At 45.4% G+C, this 25,476-nt stretch overlaps 1 protein-coding gene across 4 annotated transcripts in view; it reads left to right on the top strand.

Annotated features, from left to right (window-relative positions):
• The first annotated feature begins 6,239 nt into the window (after nt 1–6,239).
• TMTC1 (transmembrane O-mannosyltransferase targeting cadherins 1) overlaps nt 6,240–25,476 on the top strand; it is a 119,851-nt gene continuing 100,614 nt past the window's right edge. The window contains exons 1-3 of one of the 4 annotated variants that reach the window (XR_015060679.1): nt 6,240–7,439; nt 18,866–19,043; nt 23,034–23,107. Coding sequence is in view for 3 of the 4 variants with exons in the window: in XM_085890672.1 (XP_085746798.1) it covers nt 7,168–7,439; nt 18,866–19,043; nt 23,034–23,107 (524 nt within the window). In the remaining variant the exon portion in view is untranslated. The remainder of the gene's footprint in view (nt 7,440–18,865; nt 19,044–23,033; nt 23,108–25,476) is intronic. The other 3 variants (XM_085890672.1, XM_085890663.1, XM_085890651.1) reach the window with 3 other exon arrangements.

The raw sequence follows: 25,476 nt of genomic DNA, 5'->3' as shown, positions 1-25,476 counted from the left end.
TGCATGCTTGTTGTTCGTACAGTGGTGGTGTGCCGAGGGCTTCTTCTTCCCTCTCCTCTTCGGACGAGGCCCCGCCCAGTTGGCTGAGAGGGAGTGGCCAAAAAAAAGGAAGTAAAACTAAGGGGAGGAGTTTGTCGGCTTCGAAAAGGGGGAGGAGCGAGTGGCTTTGAAGGAGCGAACGAAGATCTCATGGAGTGCTAGAGTGGTTCAGTTTGGGGGAACAGTTGGTTTTTGAGGCGTGCTGTGGCTTCGAGGCGAGAAGGAAAGGAAAAGATGACTCTGCAGAGAAGAAAACTGAGTGGACGGAGGTGAGAAGTCAGGCTTCGAGGCGGGAAGGCAAGAGAGGAAACGACGGAGCCTCTGATTCCGTCGACGACGTCTTGGAATCCCATGGACCCAGCCTGCCGGAGCCCGGCACCTCAATTTGGCCTTGTCTGGTGAACAGGCCAGGCCTGGACTTGTATGCTGGACCTTGAGAGAAACCAGCTGGGACCCATCGTCGATCTGGCAGTCTTGTGCCATCGACCTTACGCGGGGTCAGAGCGCGCGGAGACCGCATGCAGTGCGAAAAAGGATGGTGAGCGCCATCTTGCCACGCGGCGTGTTCAAGATTGGGGCTCGAATCCGTGGACATCGGCTTGTTACGAGCGACCTTCATGCTTTTGACACTTTCCTCTCATCCATGAAACATAACCAAGTACTCTGTCTTGTCTGCATGCTGTCTGTCTGTCTTGTCTGCATGTTGTATAAGGTATATCTCGGTAGGGACCCCCTCGAAACCCGTAATCCGTCGTTCCCTAGATAAGAACCGGTTAAAGATTGTTAATTAAAACATTGTCGTGAATATTTTGCTTGTGTTGTGTTCCTCGATGTTCCCCAATAAATCTGGTTGATTCGGATGAAGTTGCCGCTATGGATTAATTTGTGTCACATCGAGGAACGATCCATTCGATTGGCATATAAAACCAAAATGGTTACAGGCTGGCGGAAAACGCTCGGCATCTAACAAAACCAGTCTGTAACTAGGGTCTATCTCCCCAACTGGTAAGGTCCAGGATTATGTTGGTATCGCGATTGAAGACGCATGACCCGAGGCCTGTGCCGAGCCAGCCAGCGTTATAAACTCCGGAGATGGCGGTGGTGAGGGTGGCGCCAAGAGTCGGATGATAATCCCGCCACCCTGGATCCGCAACAATATATATATATATATATATATATATATATATATATATATATATATATATATATATATATATATATATATATATATATATATATATATATATATATATATATATATATATATATATATATATATATATATATTATATATATATATTTTTTTTTTCTGCCTATATGGCATCCAAGGCCAACTCCAAACATGGTTGACTGACTACCTCTACTCTCGTAGTATAGCCAATGTGTGGCACTCAATGAAATTCTTTCATCTACTCTTCCTATCAAGGCTGGAGTGCCCCAACACAGTGTTCTGGTCCCAGTCCTATTCCTGATCTTTATCAATGATCTCTCTCACTCTCTGGAAAATCCTCCTTATCTATATGCTGATGACTCCAACCTCTGCCGTGACATTGTTCAGACAGGCAGGCTGCAGCCTCTTCCCTCTCTTCAGACCTTGACAAAATTACAGGATGGTCAACATCACAAGACAAATCTCACACCCTCACTATCTCTCTTTGAAAGGACCATCTGGCAACTCCCCCTTCAATCTACTTTCTTAACAATCCTATTGAAGAAGTTGTCATTAAAACTCCTGGGTCTCACTATCAGCCACATTCTTTCTTGGGCAAACCACATTTCATAGTTGGCTTCCAAAGCCAGATGCTGACTGGGAATCCTCCATCGTGTAAAGTCCTTCTTTGGCACACCTGAGTTCCTATCCACCAACAAGGCTTTCATTTGTACCTTGATGGCATACTGCTCTCCCCTCTCGGTTGGCTCCACTACCTCACATATTGCTCAGCTTGATGCCATGGAAACAAAGGCCTTCATTGTCATTTGAATCTCTCCATTGGAAGCTGAGTCTATGGGCTTATTACTTTGCCATCGCGACAGGTCAGTCGGTGGCCTCTCTGTCTTCTTCCACTTCATTTATAGACTTTCATCCTCTACCCTCTCCATGCTTTGTCCCCGCCCCACCCCACCCCCCCCCCCGCCCAGCAAACCCCTCCTCGTAAAAATGCCTAAATCCAGAATCACTCCTCACTTCCCCCCCTTTGTTCCTCATTTTTTCCTGTCTGTGAAACCACCTTCCATTCTCTCTTCAATCTCATTCTACCCTCCACGTCTTCAAGGCAGTTGTTCAACACCATCTCAAGTCATCCACATCCAAATTCATTATCTTTTCTACACCCGTTAAACGACTCCGCATCCCTCCCAAAATTTTGCTTATGTCTCCATATTGTCCACCCTTTGTGTTCTCCCTTACCAGTCATCATTAACTGCATCCCTTGTTTGTTCATCTCCATTTACTTTCTCCCTCCACCCTGCTATTTATGTTTCCCCTTTCTCCTGCTGTTCCCTTTGGTCTGTTGTGTCCTGATATTTTTTTCCTGTCATAGCTCTTACACGAGCCTAGGCCCTAAAGCATGTATTAAAAAAGATACAAAAGGGACAGTTGAGAGAGAGGGGGAAAAAAATCAAACAGCAGAGTTGAAGGCCAAGATAGAGGCAGACTTGGCCAAACAATTGGCATGGGGGGGGGGGACAAGGGGCAGGAGAGGATGCATGAGGTGGGCAAGATGGATTAGGTGGACAAGGAAACTCAGGAGGGAAACCTGCAAATTTGGAAACTGGAAATTGAGGACAATCTGAGATAGGAGTGAACAGCTGTCTTGAAGACATGGAGGGAGGAATGAGATTGAAGAGGATGTGGAAGTTGGCTCCACAGGTGGGAAAAAAGTGGAACAAATGAGTGGAGGTGGGCAGTGATTGTGGATGTCGGTAGATTTACCCGAAGGGGTTTAATGGTAGACCGTGTGAGCCCTGCAGAAACCTGGGACAGGGTGTGAGGGGGGGGGGGGCAAAGCACTGAAAGAGCAGAGGGTGCAAGATCAGAAATGAGGTGGGAGAAGACAGAGACCACAGACCTGTTTACTATGCTGAAGTGATATAACCATAAACTCTGCTTCATCACGGGAGATTCCCATCATCTTGAAGGCCTTGGTTTCAATGGCGTCAAACTGAGCAAGAGGAAGCAGGGGAGCTAGCTCAGAGGGGAGAGCAGTACTCCATCAAGCAGTAGATGAAGGCCTTGAAGGTGACTTGGCGTTCAGATGTGCCAAGGAAAGACTTTGTACAATGAAGGATGCCCAGTTGGCAGTTGGCTTTGGAAGCCAAGTTTGAAATGTGGTTTGCCCAAGAAAGGTCATAGCTGATCGTGAGACCCGGGATTTTGAATGACTGAACTTCCTCAAGAGGATAAGGTGGTCGTTTTGGAGAGATACAGTAAGAGTATGAGATTTGTCAGCAGGATTGAAAGACATATTCCAAGTGTTTGACCATCTTTTGAATTTTGTCAAGGTCTGAAGAAGGAAGAGACTGCAGCCTGCCTGTCTGAAGGATGAGAGATATCATGGCAAAGGGTGGAGTAATCAGCAAACAGATGGAGGATTTTTCAGAGTCAGGGAAATAATTTATGAAGAGCAGGAATAGGACAGGACCCAGAACACAGTCTTGTGGCATTCCATCCTTGACAAGGAGAGATAAAAGGATTCAATTGAGAGCCACATGTTGGCTATGAGAGTAGAGGAAGTCAGTTAGCCATGTGTGGAGTTGTCCTTCGATCTCATAGGCAGAGTTTAAAGAGTAAGGCAGGATGCTGGACTGTATCAAAAGCATGAGATATGTCCAGAGAGACGGCCCTGATCTCCAGTATCACATTGAGGGCCTCCATCTATTATGGGGTGAGTAGAAGCAGCTTGTCCAAGGTGGAATGACCTGGTCTAAAACGAAATTGGTGATCTAAGATGAGGTTGTTGGAGAAAAGGCATACTCAACTGCGAAGATTAATTCCATGACCTTGCTGATGATTTGAAGTAAACTGATAGGTCTAGTTAAAGGGATTCATTTTTGCACCTTTGTATGTAGTGCAGTGATGTTAGCTGACTAGCAAGCACATGGAAGATGACCTAGGTCTAATGCAGGATAAAAAGAGGATCTGCAAGAGCAGCCTAGCAGGTTTTTAGCACAAATGAGCTGATAACATCCGGTCCAGTTGAAGAGTCAGAGTCGAGGGTTGAAAGAACCTTCTCCACCTGCAAAAGACCAAGTCCAGGAGCAGTTGGGTATGACAAGGAAGGATGGGTGCCGAGTGTTAGAGGTTGGGGCCACAAGATTTGGAAGCGAACAGATAATTGAGGCATTCAGCTTGTTCAGAGCAAAGTCAGCTGTGATGCCCTTTGAAGAGAGGGAAGGGATGAGAGGAGAGCATACTCCGGAGACAGACTTAACAAGATACCAACAGGTTTTCAAGAAGGAAGACAAGTTTGAAAGTTAATTTTTGAGGTTGCTCAGATGTTGATTTCTGGCTTTCCTGAGAGTGGATCCTTTGGACCTTTTTAAGACCCTTTGGACCCCCCTTCGACCTTTTAGACCTTTTCACCCTTTATATTGCTGAGACCCTTGAGATCATTGATGCCCTTTATACACTTTAGACCCTTAAGACTCTTTGGACCTTTGCATCCCTTAGATACTTTGGACCATCTCGACCGGTTCGACCCCTTTATATGCACACCACACAAACATTTATAGTCTTCTTGCAATACAGTCAATACTTTTTTCAGCAATTAATGCCCAATCTCCACCAATTTTCAGGCTGGGTTCTCTGCTGGGTTGAACAGAATTGGAATATTGGGTAACTGTATTGGTTAACCAAGCAACACCTGAAATCGTATTGTTACCACCTCACCAAAGTTGGACGAAGGTTCTGTTTTCACTCCTGTTTGTTTGTCTGCCTATTTGTGAGCAGGGTGTCTCAAAGTTTATTGAGGGATTCAAACGAAATTTGGTAGATATGTTGGGTGTGTGACAAGAATGAAATGATTAGATTTTGGTGAAGATCCAAATTCGGATACTATAATTTTTAAAAGGGATTCTTCACCATCGTTTGTCTGCCTGGAGATGGCGGAATCTAATTTCCATATTTGATATGATGCAATGCTTCGATGACATCTAAAATATGTTTGTTGGATTCCTTTACCCTAAAAACATGGATATAGACACCTTTTTCACGATGTCAGGATGTTTGGTAACAAAGAATTGAAAAGGACTTTTATGGTAAAGGCAGAAGCTAATTTGCATATTAATGCATTTTTGACCCTTTTCCACTAAGTATCTTTTGGAGAACTTTTAGTGCGTTGGTCTTGGGGCTCCCCTGAAACACATACCAGGTGAAAAAAATATTTTGCAATTCGTTCGAGGTCAATCCACAGTTTGAATGGACTAGTCGAGCAAGGCGCATTAATGCTTCATTTACATCATACTCCTCCAGATTAAAGGTCAAGGTCAAATGGCGCTCTGAAAAACATAATGCGTTTTTTGCCAATGCGGAATCTCAAAGACGTCTTGGCCTTACAAGATATTCTTACATCATAATAGTGGACCTGCACTGAAGTTGTGCACCTGATATTTGATTAGTGTCCTTGACCTACATTTTTCGGATTGTGGCTTAATTAACAAAACACTTTTTGATCATAACTTGAATAATTCTCCAATTTTCATGATTTTGAGTTTTATGCATAGATTGTAGATGGGGACACATTTTCTTAATCTGCACTCTAACCCTAAATGTTGAAGGTCAAAGTCATATGGTGGTCTGAAAAAAAAATATGGCCATTATTGCATCACGGGCCAAGGGTAAGTCACGGAAGGCGGTTTACCCTTGGCGATCGCTTTGTGAGCGAGGATTTTTATTTATTTATTCATTTTGTATTCTTAGTCGAGACTCGTGGAAGAGCCAGAATTAGTACACTGAAGGGATCACGTGTGTTTGTATATGAGATCACATTGACTTTGGCCTGGTTTGACCCAACTATGGACACGATGAGTGAGATCGAACGTTTTCACCAATGTTGGACATTTACCATCATGGAAAGGCAAGTAGTCCAAGTTCCTTCGGTAAATAATAATAATAATAATAATAATAATAATAATAATAACAATAACAATATTAATAATAATAAATTTGATATTTGTAAATCCTATCAAGAAGAGCTGAAAAGGCAAAAGCAAACGTCTCCACTGGATGGCCTTCATCAAAGAGGACTTTGGAAGCACATCGGCATTGAGTTGTGCATTGATAAACAGATGATCCCGATGGGTCAGTTAAACCAGCTTGCTATTGGGAGGGTGATGGATGATATTTTAATCATTTCCATAACATAGACAATGCACCCTCCATTCTTCTCCATCACCTACTCAACTAAAATTATTAGTTTTTACAAATTATTGAAAGATAGATAAGATCTCATTTTAAATGTGTTGTTTCCCCCCCATCAACATATACATCTGTTAAAATATGTTTCTTGAAGTGGTTTGGGAATTTCTCCACTAAAAATAATTTGATGTCATATATTCATCAAGTTTTTTTTTTTCTCACACCAATTGAAATGCACACCAAAACCACTGCACGTAACGTCTTCACCGTATTTGAACTGTGAACTGTAAGGAAACGAACAAAGATGTATTTGATTTTGCTTCGTGCACTGAATGTGGCAGCAGCGTTCAAGCACCGTGATTGCACCACAATTGCGCTTTGAAAAATGTCCACTGATGACGTCACATCAACACGATATTATTTAACCTTGCGCATCCGTTGGGGAAAAAGGAAAAGCATGGGAAAGAAGATAAAGGGATAAAAAAAAATATGGGAATGTGAGACCATACTTGAAAGGAGATGGGCGGAGAAGGAACCTGGAAATCTTCAAATCCATTTCTCTCCCTTTTTTGTCATCGATTCTTATTTTTCCTGAAGAGCATAATTTTTCTGGCAAGTTTTGCGTGGATTCCTGGAATCATTTTTGCTGCTCTCCGCCTGTCCCGCTCCAAAACGCGCCCCCTCCCGCAAACGCATGCGCGGCGCGGACGCGCACTCCCGTACTGCGCCGGACCCCGTGCGAACACAGACCCCCATCCTCGAGGCCGGGAGGCATGAGAGCCTCGAGGGAGCGCCGACCGAGTGTGATGGGTGCTTCGGAATTCTGGACGAGCGCTGTGCAATGCGTGACGGTGTCGGTGCTTTGCTACTGCAACAGCCTGCACGGCGACTTCGTGCATGACGACACGTTCGCCATCGTGGGAAACCCTGACGCATGGCCCGGGTCGCCTCTTTCACGGCTCTTCGGCAACGATTTCTGGGGGAAGCCACTGACGGACTCCCGGAGCCACAAGTCGTACCGGCCGTTGTGCGTGCTCACGTTCCGGTGGGTCTGGGGACAGGTTACAGGAACGGGGTGGGGGGGGGGTTGGATGGTTTGGCTTGACCACTCTTTGCACGTGCATTTATTTTCCAACATTAGATGTTGAGGCGGTAATGTAGGCTACATATTCGTCGATAAACACCACGGTGCGGTGAATCGAACTTGAATTCACAGGTCCATCAAAAGGTCGGTTTCAATGAACCATCTGGAGGATGAAAAGCGTGAACGGATTGACACCTTTGCCCATATCCATAGGAGGTGCATTTTTCCCGAGAGATCCAGACGTATGCACGTAAATGGATTCCATTGCGAAATAACTCGATGATACCCAGTCGGAATATATAATGAGCCATCTGAGCTCCATATTCATGACCCGAAGGTTGGGACACGGGCAACTTTGGGCGATTCACCCATCATCGCTGCCAGTAACTCCATGCCATGGGTCATCAAACGTGCACTCTGCCTCTGAAGCCCATTGGCCACCGCAACAGAACAGAACCATTTAAAGTCTTCCTTTGAGCCACCACTGATTAAAGCCTTAGATCTCAGATGTAACTCGTGGTCGACACCTCATTCCAACTTCGTAACCTTCAACCGCTGCTCTGATGCTGTACATTTCATCCGTGGCCTTTCAGCTTCCAAAACTTTCTCTGGGATGGTCACAGTCTGTGCTCTCAACAGACAAGAAAAAGATAAAATATGAAATAAAGGTTTGTTGTGCCGTGAAATGGATAAAATCGATGGCAAAATAAAATATTGTTGCGGGAACATGATGGGGGTAGTGGGGTTAATACAGACTACTTTATGCCATTCATAAATGTCGAGTGTAAGAGATCGGTATTTGTAGGGAAACGATGTGTAATATGTCGAAGAATGTATTAGTATCTGTTTATCATGATTGCCCTCCCTCCTTTTTTGTGTCTACACCCCCACTCCCCCTCCCCTTCTCAACTCCTGAAATAATTCCTTCGTTATCTGTCTGTATGATTGTTTCCTTATAGTGAACTAGCAAATACAACCTGTCACTTCACTGATGTGAATATTAAGGGGCAGGGGGTGAGTAAGAAGGAGGAGAGGAAGAGAGGAGGGAGTGTAGCGTGAGGGGAAGGAGAGGAGGGAGAGGAGGAGGAGAGGAGGGAGAGAAACTGAGGAAGATGGGGAGTGAGGAAGGAAAGGGAAGCAAGGCACAGGGGGAAGAGAGGAAGAAGGGGGTGAGGAGCAGTGGGGGAGAGAGGAAGAAGGGGGGTGAGGAGCAGTGGGGGAGAGAGGAAGGGGGTTGAGTGAGGTGGGGTGGAGAAAGGGAAGGCAGTGTGAGGGGAGGGAAAGGTAAGGCAGTGTGAGGGGAGGGAAAGGTAAGGCAGTGTGAGGGGAGAGAAAGGTAAGGCAGTGTGAGGGGAGGGAAAGGTCAGGCAGTGTGAGGGGAGGGAAAGGTAAGGCAGTGTGAGGGGAGGGCAAGGCAAGGCAGTGTGAGGAGAGGGAAAGGCAAGGCAGTGTGAGGGGAGGGAAAGGCAAGGCAGTGTGAGGGGAGGGAAAGGCAAGGCAGTGTGAGGGGAGGGAAAGGTAAGGCAGTGTGAGGGAAGGGAAAGGTAAGGAAGTGTGAGGGGAGGGAAAGGTAAGGCAGTGTGAGGGGAGGGAAAGGTAAGGCAGTGTGAGGGGAGGGAAAGGTAAGGCAGTGTGAGGGGAGGGAAAGGTAAGGCAGTGTGAGGGGAGGGAAAGGTAAGGCAGTGTGAGGGGAGGGAAATGTAAGGCAGTGTGAGGGGAGGGAAAGGCAAGGCAGTGTGAGGGGAGGGAAAGGCAAGGCAGTGTGAGGGGAGGGAAATGTAAGGCAGTGTGAGGGGAGGGAAAGGTAAGGCAGTGTGAGGGGAGGGAAAGGGAAGGTAGTGTGAGGGGAGGGAAAGGTAAGGCAGTGTGAGGGGAGGGAAAGGTAAGGCAGTGTGAGGGGAGGGAAATGTAAGGCAGTGTGAGGGGAGGGAAATGTAAGGCAGTGTGAGGGGAGGGAAAGGTAAGGCAGTGTGAGGGGAGGGAAAGGCAAGGCAGTGTGAGGGGAGGGTTCTTCTGGATATAACCACTGTCCGGACATAACCACTATCCGGACGACAGGTTTACTAAAGGTAGGGTGGGAGAGGGGTGGAAGAATGATTAGGGGTGGGGGAGTGAGGAAGGAGAGGGGAGCAAGTATGGGTGGGGAGAAATGAGGAGTGGGGGAGAGAGGAAGGGTGGGAGAAGCGAAGGCAGCGTGAAGGGTGGGGGGAGGAAGTGTGAGGGGAGGGAAAGGGAAGACAGCATGAGGGGAGGGTAAGGTAAGGTAGTGTGAGGAGAGGGTCCATCAAGGTAAAGTAAGGCAGTGCGAGTCCAATAACCATCAAACGGATACATACGGAGATAACCACCATTTGGATATGCGCAAAGATAACCACTATTCGAATATGTGTGGCGATTACCACCATCTGGGCATAACCACCGTCCAGATACATTTTGAGAGAGACAGAGGGAGGGAGAGGGGTAGGAGAGAGAGGGGTGAGAGGGGAGACAGAGGGAGAGGGGAGAGAAATGGGAAGGGAGGAGCTGGGAGGGGAAGAGAGGGTGAGGAGAGGGGGTTGGGATTCCGGCGGATGTGGGGTCAAGTTTAATGGCACACACACTGATTAATCACCCTGCCTGTGAAACACCGGGGTGACAGTTTATAGCTGGATCGGGATTCGAACCCAGGATTGACAGCTTCAAGGGAGTGTGTGTATCTCTCGGCTATCCTGCCATAATGTTTACAAAATGTTTTCTTTTTTTCATTTGTATTTAACTATGCCGAAGTGACAGCAGAACAACCTGGGACCATTGCAGGCGAGTGGCCTCTGAACAATGTTCAAGTCGATCGATATACATTATTCAGCGACTGTGCAGCTATGTCAGAGCACTCATCAAGTGCCTTCAGCACTCCAACAAAATGGTTTCTAAGGAATGGCTCACTTGGCACGTAACTAGCAATCACCAAACCGTCATATTAAACACACACCTCCCAGAGACGGCCAAAATATCAAATGTGTCTGAATTGGGCAAATGAACACTCTTTTTTGCAGTTGGAACTGCTGCTAAGTTCTATTCTGGAACTTAAATTTTGTAATTAGGATTAGTTTAAGAGATTATCGAGGACCATGAGTGCTGGCATGTCCGGGCGTTTATTAGCATTGCAATGCATCCAGCGAATCATAGATATGATGATATCAAATATGTCCGAATTAGACAAATTAACCCTTTTTAGCAGTCAGAACTGCTGCTACGTTCAATTCTGGAGCTTCAATTTTGTAATTTGGCTTAGTTTAAGAGATTCTCGAAGTTATTACATGTGTGGAAATTAAATATAGCCAACAACCCTGTCATCCCCGGGCGTTTATAAGCATTGCAATGTATGCAGCGTTTCGTAGCTATGATGAACAAGCTTTCAATATATAAGTGAGGAAAGTGAAAAATAACTTTATCATTGAGAAATCATTGCGGCCTGATCCAAGTCAAGGCATGGTTAAGCAGGCCTAAATAACATGGCTGCTTCAGACCCTAGCGAGGCAACCCAGGATATGCCTTCAGACCGCAGAGAGCAAGGTGACCGAGGATGCACCTGATAAAGGATATAATTTAATACGGCCATTAATTATCTTCAAAAGGGGTGTTTTAATTAACCCAAACACCCAATTTTCACTCATGCACTTCCTTGGTATTCCTTTAGTATGTATGGAAAGTTTCAAGATGGAAAGGAAAATATGTATGGAAGCTGCTCGGTTTCATGGTTTTGGAGTTATAGAGGAGACACAGACACACACACACACACACACACACACACACACACACACACACACATTTATTAGTATAGACTACCGACAGCCGCTCCATTGAGGATGGATGGTTCCCATCCGGGTGTCAGGAAGATGTTCCATGGCCATGCGCTGAAGGGAGGCGGCCGCATTGTGAGCCTCTCTCTCTTCCCTTGTCCCCTCAACCATTTCATTATTAATTACCTCTGTCACCGAAGGTGGATGGATGTTGTGTTTTCACCCTTGTCTGTTTGTTTGTCTGTTTGGTTGTGAACAGGATATCTCAAAAATGATATCTCTGTCTGCGAACAGGATATCCACCTGCATTTTGTACTTTCATTGCTTGTTGTGCCATAAAGGCTGAAGACCTTTGTTGAAAGGCCATGTGTCATTCACTTTGTGGTCTTGGGCCACATGTACCAATAAAACTCCCATTTCTGAGGCCACCTGAGTCTTTTGTGCAATTTTCTGGGCGCTACAGGCTCGGAAGACTCTTGCTGTTGAGCAGAGCACTGGGTGCTGATAGGCCCTTCGTTCACTGAAGACACTTGTCGTGTTGTGACCCAGGGCATTGATAGACATTGTAGGGAGGGGAGATGCCATAGGTAAGGGGGCAGTCAGAAGCAACGGATTTCATAAGCTCTTATGAGTAAGAAAAATAATAGATCCTCCTGGTGCACTTGCTCCCATCCAAAGGATAGGGTAGTTATCTGCCATATTGAATGTATTAGAATCGGCATGAGGTAATTTAATTGTGATACGTGTTAAAGATATGCATCATTTCATGACTAGATAGATGTCATTTACCTGCCCTAATGTTTGTGTCGAAAATCAACATCCCTGGATACCCCCTTTTTAATGTTCTTACAATTGTAATCTGTCTTCTATGTGCTTTTAGACTACATGACAGGCCATCGGGCGCACGTTTTTGTGGGAAAATCAGTGCTTTGGTCATGACTGAAACTGAGGAGGATCATCAGAGTGTCTCGTCGATGGCCCCCACCCAGAAAATTGAAACCCAGACCAATAGTGGCCAATAGGGGAGGGGCTATGGGCTAAATGCATCATCAGAGCAGGTGGGGCAAAAGCTATAAAGATGGCTCTTATCTTTGCGGGGGCAGCAGATGCTGTAACCTCCGCTGGAGAAACTGTGCACAACTTGCCACTGGGTTTTCCCCAACCCAGCCCCCTTTGCTGCTGCAATCTTTACCACACCCCACCCAGCAAGCCATGCCCTCTCTTCTCTTCATGCAGGGTCAATCTGTGGCACAACTTGTGCCTTGCCTGATCGTGTCTTTTTCTTGAGTCAATCTCTGTCCGAGGGTGGGGTATTTTCTATCTTGTCTGACTCACTCTCTTGTCTATCTCCTGTGGTATCCTGTGGTATGAATAAATAAGGTTCTGGTTCATTAATTTTACTCTCGGGCACTTATCGAGTTGAGGACTAAGGGGAATTTATTTGTGATTATCATTGGCTTCTTCTTGTATTCCTGCCCTGTGTTCTCCCAATTGTATTTTAAAACCACTTGGTCGCCAAATTAATTTGGATGGTTCTGATCACTATTGCAACTGTGCACGTCCATTAAAGGACAAATTGGATTTGGCAGTTTAGTGCCTAAAATGAGGCCATAACAAGCATTACAACTATGCTCAGTCATTATTAAGCATCAGACATATGACACCGAATTAGTGCGGCACATCTACTGACTTGGTGGACCCACACGGTATGGTATCATGATGAACGGAGATTTAATCCAGCCCAGGACGACAAAATCAGTTGACCACCACGACCGCTTTCACGGGTTCACCGGGATTCAAGTTGGGACACCGGACAAACCCAATGACTTCAAGAGTATATACAAATGGCCTCGCCTGTACAAAACCTGGCATCACCTGGACAGAAGGCCGGACATAGTACAACCTTACTCTGTACTGTTCTAACATTACTCTTCACTGCCTTCTCGGTGCACATATTACATTTGACATCTCTGACATCTCATATCTAATACAAGGGTAAATTTAACCTACTCTAACATATGGTCCATACTATTCTTGCCACATTCTATCCCCACCCCAACCTGTCTCCCCTCCACATAACATAATAATAGCGTATGTCCTCCATGCAAATGTGGGGAAAAGATTTGCCAGTGTGATGTTATTTCTAAATGTTGTCGTTAATAATTTCTCTAATTATATGTGGGTTGAAAACTGCCTTGAATTTTAAATTCCCATACTTGCCCTATAAATGGAGCTGTTTCTTTAGGGCAAATGCTTTGGTATGTCCCAGATATCTTCTTGGCAAACGTCTACATTTTGCATACTCGTCTACAAATTGGAAATGCATTATTTGTCTGGGCATTTTAATATCGATATCGATGTGAATAATGAAAATGTTTTTGTCCAAATCAATATATTTGAACCTGTATTGGCTGGGTCCTTGTTGATTTTGATACAGTACTATTTTCAACTTTGTGTGACTATTGGTTTAAGAAGACATGCAAAACTGACACACAGACATTGGGTCTTATTATATGTAAAAAGGCAACTTAAATTTACAGAAATGCAATGCCTCTCATTTTGAGACATTTTTACCTGTTTGTTGAAAGAAGTGCATTAAAGTGTGCCAACAGATGTACATATTGTTGCGAATTCGCGCCCGCCGGCGTGCGAACGGCCACGTGACTCGAATCGCGGCATGTCGCCCGCCGGCGTGCGAACGGCCACGTGACTCGAATCGCGGCATGTCGCCCACCAGACGGACAATTCTGTCGTGACCCTCTCGGACTAACGCCGGGAGATAGTAACGGGTGGGCCTTTCGGCCTCACCACGATCGTGCCAATCGGCCCCCCGCGTGGGATAGGGTTGTTCGCCAAACTCGACCTCCCTAAGTACCCACGCAGAGGGTAGACCAGGCGATCGCACCTCGCCGCAGGTCGACGCCGGACACGGGCCACTTAAGCGATCCGTTCCGTACTATCGGGATAAGCAAGCGGCGTTATCGTCGGCCTCGACGGTTCCGATTAATTATCGGGCATATTTAGCCCACTACCAACCCTTTACGTGAAGCAAGATGGAGATTCAATTAAAGAAAAGACGAAGCGAAACGGGAAAACAGTTCAACATGATGCACATTTATTCCGCAGCACACGGAGAGCACACATATACAATTAAAACAATTATTCACAAAAAGCAAATGTAACAAAAGAAACAATGACGCAGAGATACTACCGAATAAGACTGACACACGGCAACACTTAACAGTTTTACTTCACCAGACTGGCGCCACACACACACGCTTACACAGAAACAAAAGAAAAGGCCACCCTCAAAGACAGGGGGGCAGACGGGGCCTGTGGGCCAATATTTGCGCAGGACCTGAAAGAGCGGTCAGGTCCGCGAGACCGGGTGGGTCCTACCCGCGTCTTTGTGATGAGCCGCAAATGTGGCAGCGCGGCGGTGCCCCGACTTCGTGCTCCTTCGCGGGTTTCGTTGGCACTGCTTGGAGTGGGGTGGGAACGGGGCCCCCTTTTCGCACTATCTCAGTGCGGGGGAAAAAGGGGGGGGGAATTGTTGATGCTCTGGGGAAAGAGTATAGCTGGCTTGCTTGGGTCCCGTGACGAGCGATTACACCGCGACCTCGTCGCCGACCGCCGTCTTCCTTGCCTCGGACCCAAACTCCTCGGTCTCTTCCCCCAATTCTCCTCAGCCGTCTGCCGAAAACCACCGGACGCTCTCTCCTCCCGACTCCACTCCTCGCTCCAAACTGACTCTGCCCAAAACTCTCTCCGCTCTTCTGCCACTCTCCACTCTCCGCTCTCCGCTCTCCGCTCTCCGCTCTCCGCTCTCCGCTCTTCCAAGGCCGACTCTGCCCAAACCGACTCTGCCCAGATTCGCCCCGCGCTCGGCGCTTTATAGGCCGGCAGGAGAACCCATATGCAAATTTCCGGATCAGAACGAGCTCGGGGGCGGAGCCACGCTCGCCCTTTGGATGGAGAAAAAGGGGCGTGAATCTCCCCTGATCCTAGAATTTGCTAATCTCGAAACCACACAGATGCGGCTGGAGGCGGGGACAAACCGTCCCCTCGCTTGCTGATTGGACGGATCAGAGGTGGGCGTGTAGGATTCCTGATCCGAATTCTCCTCGGAAAGGCCGCATTTTGCACTCGCGGCTCGGCGCGCGTCCCGTACGAGCCCAGGACAGCCTGACGCCCGGTGCTCACAGGTGGTGCGGGAATGCCCGCAGAAGTAGAGAGGTGAAGGTGGTGGAGGGTTTATGGTGGTGGTTTATGGCCATGGTGCCGTTTGGAATGGCGGTGATGCGATGTTTGCTGGAGCGAGTTGTGAAGGTAAAGATCGTGGCTGTTGGCGTTGTTGTTGTTGTGTGATAGTTGGAGCGTGGTTGGTTCAAAATAAAGATAGAACAGAAAAACGGCTATCTCAAAGCGTCGCAGCCCGAATGAATCACATTTTTTCCCTCTAAACAACGGGTTTGGGGCGAACTACACATGTACTTACAGAGATATCTCACCTACGGGACCTGAATGGTGGTTGGAGAATTTCCATAACCGCAACAATATCATTACCCTCATAACAAAAGTGCCGGTAATTTTTTCCAGTTTCAAGAAAAACACAAAAAACTGCAGCAATTCTTCATCAACGAATATTTATTCACTATTTCTTGTGCACAGAGTTGTTAATGGAAGTTAAATGAAACACAAATCTTGTTACTCGTTATTATTATTATTATTATTATGTCATGGCTATAGATGACTTCGGCAGAAAATCTCAAAAACTGGAAAAAAAAAAATGACAGGCACTTTTGTTATGAGGGTGACGATATGCAACTTTACGAGCCATTCCGAGGTTACTACATTACGATCAACTTTATCTGAGCATAATGCTCAAACTTACAAAACGTGTCATTGAATATTATTTTGGCTTCATGCAGTAACATAATTTTCCAAACAATGTTCGGGCTTACTGTCTAAAAGATAATATCCATATTCTACATAAATGTGTATGAAACTGGAAAGTGTGAATACCTCTAAATTTCTCATTTTAGTTTTTGCAATTACGGCTTGATGAAAGGTAATAAGTATTTTCCAAGGCTATGAACATTATTTAGATGATAAATCATTATTATTGTAGGGAACAAGTGACAATTGAAAACTAAACGAAATGTGACAGGCGTGGAAGAAAAGAAGGGGAAGACTAAATGATTCCATTCATACGTGATATTATTTTCATGTAATAACAGTCAGTCAAAATCACTGACCACAGATCGTTTGTAAATGGTACATAGCCAAATATATCTGCAGTGTCAAAAAAGATCGATTTTAAAGTGTCAAATACACACCGAGCTCAGTGCGGACAATGAGTGCAGTCACTTCTTTGGGAGGCAGCGGGGTGGCGGGGGTGGCCGGTCTCGAGAAGGTCCTGGTCCTTGCAGGTGGTCTTGAGATGGTCCTTGTCCTTGAAGGAGGTCACGAGATGGTACTTGTCCTTGTAGGTGGTCTCGAGATGGTCCTTGTCCTTGTCGGTGGTCTCGAGATGGTCCTTGTCCTTGTAGGATGTCTCGAGATGGTCCTTATCCTTGGTCTTTGTAGGTTGTCTTGAGATGGTCCTTGTCTTTGTAGGTGGTCTCAAGATGGCGTTCTGATGAAATCAACATTCAGCCTTGACTGCTACTCCAGTTTTTTATGTATTTATTTTTGTATACCAAGTCGAGGATCATAAAGGAGTTAGAACATAGAATGGATCATGATGTTACGGAACAAAAGCGAGAACTAAAAGAGAGAGCTTGGGAACATGCTGATGGCAGGGTTGAGGGACAAAATAAAAGGAGACTTGGACAAATAACGGATGTGGGGAGGAATGAGGGATAAAGGAGGATGCAAGGGGTGGCCAAGATGCATACAGACAAACTCTCAAGAATGAAAAACTGAAAATTTTGAAAAAGGAGAGTTTAGTGAAGGTTTATGAGGATAACAGCTTGGTTTCAGATGGGGAATGATCTAAGATGGTGGTGAACAGCTGTCATGAAGACCTGGAGGGAAGAATGAGATTGAAGAGAATGTGGAAGTTGGTTCTATAGGTTAGGTTAAAAAGAGGAACAAAAGAGTGGGGGTGAGCAGAGATTCTGGATTTTGTAAGTTTCATTGGAGGGGGTTGCTGATGGAACACGTGCACCCTGCAGAAACCTATGGGGGTAGGGGAGAAACCCTGAAAGAGCAGAGGGTCAAGACCAGAAAGGAGATGGTAGATGACAGAGGGACCACCAACCTGTCTGTCTGAAAGATGGGGGATGTCACGGTGAAAGCTGGAGTCATCAGAGAAGACAATTTTCCAAAGATAGTTGGCATAAAGATCAGTGGTTTGATCGCAGAGCATCATTAATATTGCACCCCCAGAGTGGGAAGGGGTTCACCAAGACGAGGCAAATACCCTGATGAGTCTATTATTAATTGCTCTTCCTGCTGTTGGCTTAATGGTTGAGGTGGCTGGCATGAGATAAAGGTGGCTGGCATGAGATTAAGGTGGCTGGCATGAGATTAAGGTGGCTGGTATGAGATTTTAGGGTCTTAAGTTCAAGCCCCTGTCACGCTGTTGAACCAACACTAGATGGGTTGACTGAGCATGTCATCCTTCTGAGGTTGTGCCAAGGTTGAAAAAATGAGTACCAGCTTACTGGTAGAAGGGGCACTGCATCAGTGGCACAGCTGTGCTTCCAGAAATGATGCAACCACCAGCCACAGGCTGCGTATGAAATAACGCCAATATTATTTTCTCTATCGTGCTTCGATTTTGTTTTTGTTTAATTGCCATGGCTGGATTAGTTTGTGGAAGCTATTTGTAATTGCTTTGTCTGTGTTTTGCCTTAATTTGTCTTGTATGTATGTTCTGCCTTTCATTGCTTTTCATGCTTTATTTAATTCAATAAGTACGATGTTTCAAAAACATGACAACTACGAAAATTATAACAGGTTATTTTGTTTTACAAAAGTTAGCACAGATGATTTGAGAAATAAAAACATAAGTTGCTTATTGTGAGCTTATTGCATTGATACTGACTAGGCTATTAGCTGAACAAAATTTCATAATTGCTGTTTTCATTACTGTAATTCAATGCAATTAATGACACACACACACACACACACACACACACACACACACACACACACACACACACACACACACACACACACACACACACACACACACCCCTCCATATAGCTGTTCCTCACAGCAATTATAATGGAAGCCTTAATTTTTATGAGAATGCTCGATTTCCTGACTGCCTGTAGAATCAGATGTGTGCCATTCTTCATGTTGGCTTCGATCCTTTCAGCCCATATCCTCTCCAAATGGTCGGTCCACAACAAGTGCATTCGGTCCGCATCATTAGATCCATGACCTCATCTGTGTCATTATATTCAGTCATTCTGACAACACAACCACATTTTCTAACTTTCTCTGTGTAAGCACACACACACACACACACACACACACACACACACACACACACACACACACACACACACACACACACACACACACACACACACACACACGCACACACACACGCACACACACACTCTTTCAATGTTCTTCCTCTGTTCCCACAGGCTAAATGCTTGTATTTCTGGAGTTGAACCTTTGGGTTTCCATGTACTGAATGTACTCCTGCACACAGCGGCGACACTTCTCTTCCTGTGCACATGTCGTGTTGCTGTGTTCACGCGCAAACATCCGGCCCGTCTCGCCGCTCTCCTATTTGCATCCCATCCAGTACACTGTGAAGCGGTGAGAGATGGTCGAAGGTGGATGCCTTTGTGTATTGAAACGGGATTCGTGATTTTAAATTTCTCAATAAAATGTCAATTATATGTTATATCTAATGCCATACATTTCATTGTTGACTGTGAAATACTGGAGCATTTCATGGATAAACTAGAAGGGCACTCAGTATAGTGCAAACCTCGGCCACGTAATGCCTGATCCCATGAGAACATATCGGGCTCAATACATTTTTGAAATATCATGCTATACAGTACTATATCGTTTTTTTCCCCTTTCTCTCAATGGTGAAGAATCACAAAATTATTCTCGTATCCAGATCCGGATTCAGGTCTCACCAAAATCGAATCGATTTGGCGTGGTCACATACCCAACTTGACCACCAAGTTTCGTCGGAATCCATCCACAACTTTTTGAGATATCCTGTACACAAACAAACAAACAAACAAACAGACAGAAAGGAGTGAAAACATGACCTCCTCCACCTTTGGTGGTGGAGGTAATGAGTTCTACAGCTGTCTGAGAAAAACATAACTGGTTTAGGAAGACATGTTTCTGTCTGATTAGATTTTGGTGAAGATCCGGATTCGCATCCGACTACTAGATGTTGTCGTAGATCAGGCATTACAGGGCGGAGGTATCCACTCCACTGAGTGCCCTTCTAGTTTACAACTAAAATGGCTGCCAGTCTCCCAGTCGGCCATATTTTATCAGATCGCAAAAAAAGTTAGCTACAAGTGTGTGCCATCATGTGATGTGCTTGTGACTTTTGAACAAAATCGGAACATGCATGTCCAAGAAATGGTTGCATGGACACTTTTAATTAACAAAATGGCCGCCAGTCGGCCATCTTCTATCTGATCTCGAGAAAAAATGACGTGCATATGTAAGCCATCATCGATTATATGTGTTCCAAACTTGAACAAACGGTAAATTCATGTCCGAGAATTGAATGAGGACGTGTTCGAAACCGGCTTTATTCCAACTAAAATGGCTGCCAGTATAGCACTCAGCCATATTTGATCAGATTGCAAAATAAAGTGAGGTGCATGTGCATGCCATCATAAACTGTGCTTATGCCAAGTTTTTTTTTTTTGTATAGCTTGTCGAGGCTCGTATGAGAGCTAACACACAACGCACATCAAAAGGGGGGGGGCATGAGACAAGAGGGAAGGGAGTGGGAAGGACAAAAGTCGGGAACAGAGACATTAGGAGATCTGTGGAAGGGAGAGGGATGGGACGGGAAACATGGGGAATAGAAGATGGACATTACAAGGACTTTCAGGAAGGAAAGCAGGGAATTTGAAGGATGTGGGCTTGGGTGGATTATCGGGGGTAGAAAAGATCGAGGATTTGGATGGGGGATGATAAGAGGTGGTGGTAAACAGCTGTTTTGAAGGCCTGGAGGGAAGAATGGGAATGAATAGAGTGAGTGCATTTATTCCAAAGGCGGGAAAAAAGAGGAATGAAAGAGTGAAGGTGAGCAGTGATTCGTGATTTTGGTAGTTTTACCAGAAGGGGGTTGTTGGCCGACCTTGAGCGCCCTGCGGAAATGTGGTGGGGACAAATCGCAGAGAGAGCAGGGGGGCGAGGATGGAGAGGAGACGGTAGAAGACAGAAAGACCACCGACCAACCTGCGGTGATTGAGTGAGAGGCCCAAAGACTCAGCCTCATTGCGGGAGATGCCAATGATCCGAAATGCCTTGGTTTCTACAGCGTGAAGCCGAGAAAGTTGGGAGGCAAGTGCACCAGCCCAGAGGGGAGAGCAGTACTCCATCAGGCTGCGGACAAAAGCTTTGTAAGTGGTCAGAAACTCAGGTGGGCTGAGCAAGGACTTTGTACGACAGAGGATTTCCAGTCGGCGACTGGCTTTGGAGGCGAGGTTTGAAATGTGGCTTTCCCAGGAAAGGTCATGGCAGATAGTGAGACCCAGAAGCTTTAAAGAAAGGACTTCTTCCAGAGGATTGTTGAGAAAGTGGATGGGGGGGGGGGGTTCTAAATGGTCCTTTCAAAGAGACATAGTGAGCATGTGAGATTTGTCTGTATTGAAAGACATGTTCCACGTGTTGGACCAGTTTGTGATTTTACCCAGATCTGCAGTATGCGAAGAAGCTGCTGCTTGCCGGTCTGAGGGATGACCGATGGTACGGCAGAGGGTGGAGTCATCAGCAAAGATAAAATAGATTTTCCAGAGAGTCGGAGAGATCATTGATGAAAACCAGAAAAAGAACAGGGCCTAGCACGCGAACTTGAGGAACTCCAGCCTGGACAGGAAGAGGGGATGAAAGAACTCCATTTAAGGCCACACGGTGCCTGCGACAAGAGAGGAAGTCTGCGAGCCATGAGTGGAGATGGCCTTGGATACCATAGGAAGAGAGTTTGGTGAGTACGGCAGGGTGCCAGACTGTGTCAAAAGCACGTGATATGTCCAGGGATACGGCTCGGATTTCCTCTCTGGCATTGAGGGCTTCCATTCATTGTTGGGAGAGCAGAAGCAGCATATCCAGGGTAGAGTGACCTGGTCTGAAACCAAATTGATGATCAGAAATCAAGCCATTGGAGAAGAGGAAGGATTTGATGTCTGAAGCGATGATGGATTCCATAACCTTGCTGATGATTGGGAGAAGGCTGATTGGTCTGTAGTTGCAGCGATCTGTTTTTGCACCTTTTTGTGCAGGGCAGTGATGTTTGCTGATTTCCAAGCAGATGGCAGATGACCTTGAGCAAATGAGAGGGTGAATAGAACAGAGAGAGGGTGAGCAAGAGCGGAAGAGCAGGCTTTGAGGACACGTGGGCTGATGCTGTCTGGACAGGTTGCAGAATCTGAGTCGAGGTTTGAAAGCAAGCTCTCCACCTTGTCAGGAGAAAAGGATACAGAGTCCAGGGACAGTTGGGTGCGACTGGGTAAGGTGGGTAGCGAAAGTGATGGGTTTTGGACACAAGATTTAGCTGCAAACACCAAGTTTAGGCATTCAGCTTTTTCATGTGCGGTATCAGCAGTGCGGCCATTTGAGGTAAGGGAGGGGATGGAGGGGGAACATACACCAGAAACAGATTTGATTAGACGCCACCAGGATTTTGAAGAGGGAGAGAGGTTTGCGAGTTCAGACTTGAGACGAGAAAGAAAGTTTGAAAAAAATCAGACCATGCACATCTGAGAAATGGTTGGGGACACATTTGAGTAACCAAATGGCCACCAATCGGCCAACTTGGATTTGATCTCAAAACAAAATGACGTGCTTATGTAAGCCATCATTTTTTTATGTTTGCCAAGTTTGAACAACATCGGTAGATACATGTCCCAGAAATGGCTTGGGATACATTTAAGTCACAAAATGACCACCAGTCGGCCATCTTGGATTTTATCTCGAAACAAAACGACGTGCATTTGTGCACCATCATTTTTTTATGTGTGCCAAGTTTGAACAACATCGGTAAATGGAGATCCAAGAAATGGTTGAGGACGTGTTCAACATCAGGTTTTTTTATTATTAAAATGGTCTCCAGTCAGCCACCTTTGATTGCATCGTGAAACAAAATGGTGTGTTCATATATACCATCATCGTGTATTGTCCATTTGTCAAGTAAAAATAAAATTGGTCCATTACATGTACGAGATGTGGTTGCGAACGCACGCACACATGTACATGAAAATCGAGACCAAATCCATTATCCCCCATTTCGGACTCAGTCCAACAGGAGCGAATAAATAATTGATGGTTCAATGCAAAGAGTTTGGTAAACCTGAGACAAATGTCAGTTAATAAAAGGATGACAGAAAAATATCCATCATTCACAAGTCCGTGAGCATGGATGCAAGTCAGGATCATGGTAAATTTTAACACGGTGTTCGTTTTTCCGAACCACATGAAAACGAATTAACTGAAATGTGTCTTTTGATATAAAATTTCTGGGCAGCTGATACTTCACAATGATAATTACTTTTAAATACAGTATCATTGTTTTCATTATTGCCATTTTGTGCTGCCCGGTAGGTGGCGGGGATTGTGGGCCGAGCTGATGTTCTTGCCTGTGTGCTTTACCTGCTCACCTTCCTTGCCTATGTCAAGTGAGTTTTTCTTCAGCATCCCCACCCAGCATGACATTGCTTAACGTGACAGCCAACCGTGGTTAAGAGCTCTGGGAATGTGTTTCTTGGTCCTGCATTGTCAATCATTCAAGTGTGCCCTGTTGAAGTCTGTCACTTATATCTCCATATTTTTACATAATGGGATTCTTCTGTCGTTGTTTGTACTTCATATTGATTGGTCGTTCAAAAGTGCAGGTATCATCTCATGCTAAGATTGACGGATTTATTCATTATTCTGCATAATTTACGAAAGTGCACACCAATTGTTCGTCATCGTCAGATTGTCTGTAATACATCAGCCAGGCAAGATTAATCCAATCAACCAAACAGATGAAAATTCATTTACTTGCGCATCTCAAATGGATGAAAGGTCTTTGTGAAAATCAGGTATTGACTATTGTTGTAAACTCTACACCACCTCCTTACTTTATATCTGCCAGACTCAATCTTTACCTGAGCACTTGGTTTGAAGCTTTGCGTTAACTGTAAGATGGAAATTGCATTCCTCACGAGAAAATTATCCAGGGATTTTTTTTTTTTGATTCAGAAGCATTGATAGCTGATTGTATGCATTTGCTTTTTAATAGGTTTTCAATCCAAATGGAGCAAATGGCCATTGATTTGCTCCTGGATCTCACATGTCCGAAAAGCCACAGTTGTAGGAACCATCATATGTTGAGCATTTTGGCAGCGGTAAAGGAGGTGAGGATGTATGTAATGAGATGGTGGTGAAAGGTGAGAGGAGTGGTGATTTGGGCTGTGGAGGAAGTGGATCAGGTGCTGTGAGTGACAGCAAAATCCAGAGGCTCGTAAAAGAGCTGAATTTACACCAGCTCACCACCATTTTACCCCATGCTTGCAAAGTGGAATGTGTCTTCTATTATTCATGGTGAAGACGTGGAATGGACAGTACATTTAGCACACAGCAGGCACGTCCACCTGCTTTGCTTACAAAAAAGAAAATAGTACAGTTCTGTATTCATTCGAGGCTAGGGTATAAATTGTAAAGTACATAAACTGCAGAACCAGAATTGGTGGCATCTCTGGTGGTTTGAACGTCTGCTCTGTCTCTGGGAGATTGGTGGTTTAAGCCCAGGCTAAGTCATACTAAAGACTTTATCTTCCTATAATTCACCATCTGTGTGTCTGTCTGTTCCCAGGTACCGCAAAAACGGCTGAACCGATCGCAACCATTTTTTGGGTGTTTAATCCTGGGACCCCTTGGAGTAAAATAGGCATACATATAATAACATGGCCCCCTTGACGGCTCCCGGGTGCTTCCAGTAAAAACATTTTTGTTTTGATGGAAAGTGATAACTGCAACAATACTTGTGACAGAGTATGGGTGCTACTGAAGCAGTTTCATAACAAGTGTTTTCCTGAGTGGTGTACCATTGCCTTCCCAGTGTGGTTTGTGTATGCTCTATCATTTTAAATGCTTCACATCAATCAAGGAAGCAGCACATGTACCATTTTTAACTTCTTCGGTATGACTCGGATGGGAATTGAGACTTGAACCACTGACCTCCCAGACTCCCACTCAAAGAGGATTCTCCAACGATTACCCCACCAAACCTGGATACATAAACACATGAAACAAAAAATTGAAGGAATAATTGTGGGTCCCTATTAGGTTTGGGCCCTGGGGTAGTTATTCTCCCCCCCCCCCACCCTTCAGCACTACTGCCGATGGCGAAATCTCTGAATGCTGTGTGAGCTCCACCCTCTTGGCAGCTCTCCCTCTTGGGCCATGGTCATCATTCTGACATCCTCCTTTCATGACACGCTTGACTCTGCCATTCTCGCAGATTGGCCCAGTTCCGACGCAGTGACGGAGCAGACAGGGCCACATTAAACAGATCGGTCACAGCCCTGCCGATCGACTTGGAGAGCTTCAGGCCACGTTGCTTGGAACAGCTCATCAAGAGAGATGTGTGTTCGGGCACAGCCACCCTGCATACTATGCCTTTGAGAGGAGGCCATGGCAAAGAGTCTCCCATGCGGTGATGATGGAGCAAACCCGCTTGTGATGCAACAAAACAAAATGTCCAAGTACAGCAAAACTGGAGGTTATTGGAAGTAATAAGAAGGCGAATTATGTTCTGCAGTGTTTAAGTATATCCAGTAGCCTGCAAAAGTAATCACCATATCAAAAGTTTTCACATTTTGATGCCACCTGAGTTTATTTCATGATGGTTTCAAATTAAACGTAACATATAGAATCTTCCTAAATGACTCCAAAGTGATGAAGCTAACAAAGCAGATAAAATGTGAATAAATTTGATTAACAGAGTAAAATCAGACCATTCTTAGTTGCATAAGTTTTCAAACCATTTGCTAATGAACCA

The sequence above is a fragment of the Eptatretus burgeri genome, chromosome 1, assembly GCF_056783735.1.
Source record: "Eptatretus burgeri isolate ZD-2024b chromosome 1, Ebu_testis_v1, whole genome shotgun sequence".
NCBI classification, from domain to species: domain Eukaryota; kingdom Metazoa; phylum Chordata; class Myxini; order Myxiniformes; family Myxinidae; genus Eptatretus; species Eptatretus burgeri.
The sequence above is the reverse complement of the archived record's forward strand: the minus strand, read 5'-3'. Positions and strand labels throughout refer to the sequence as shown.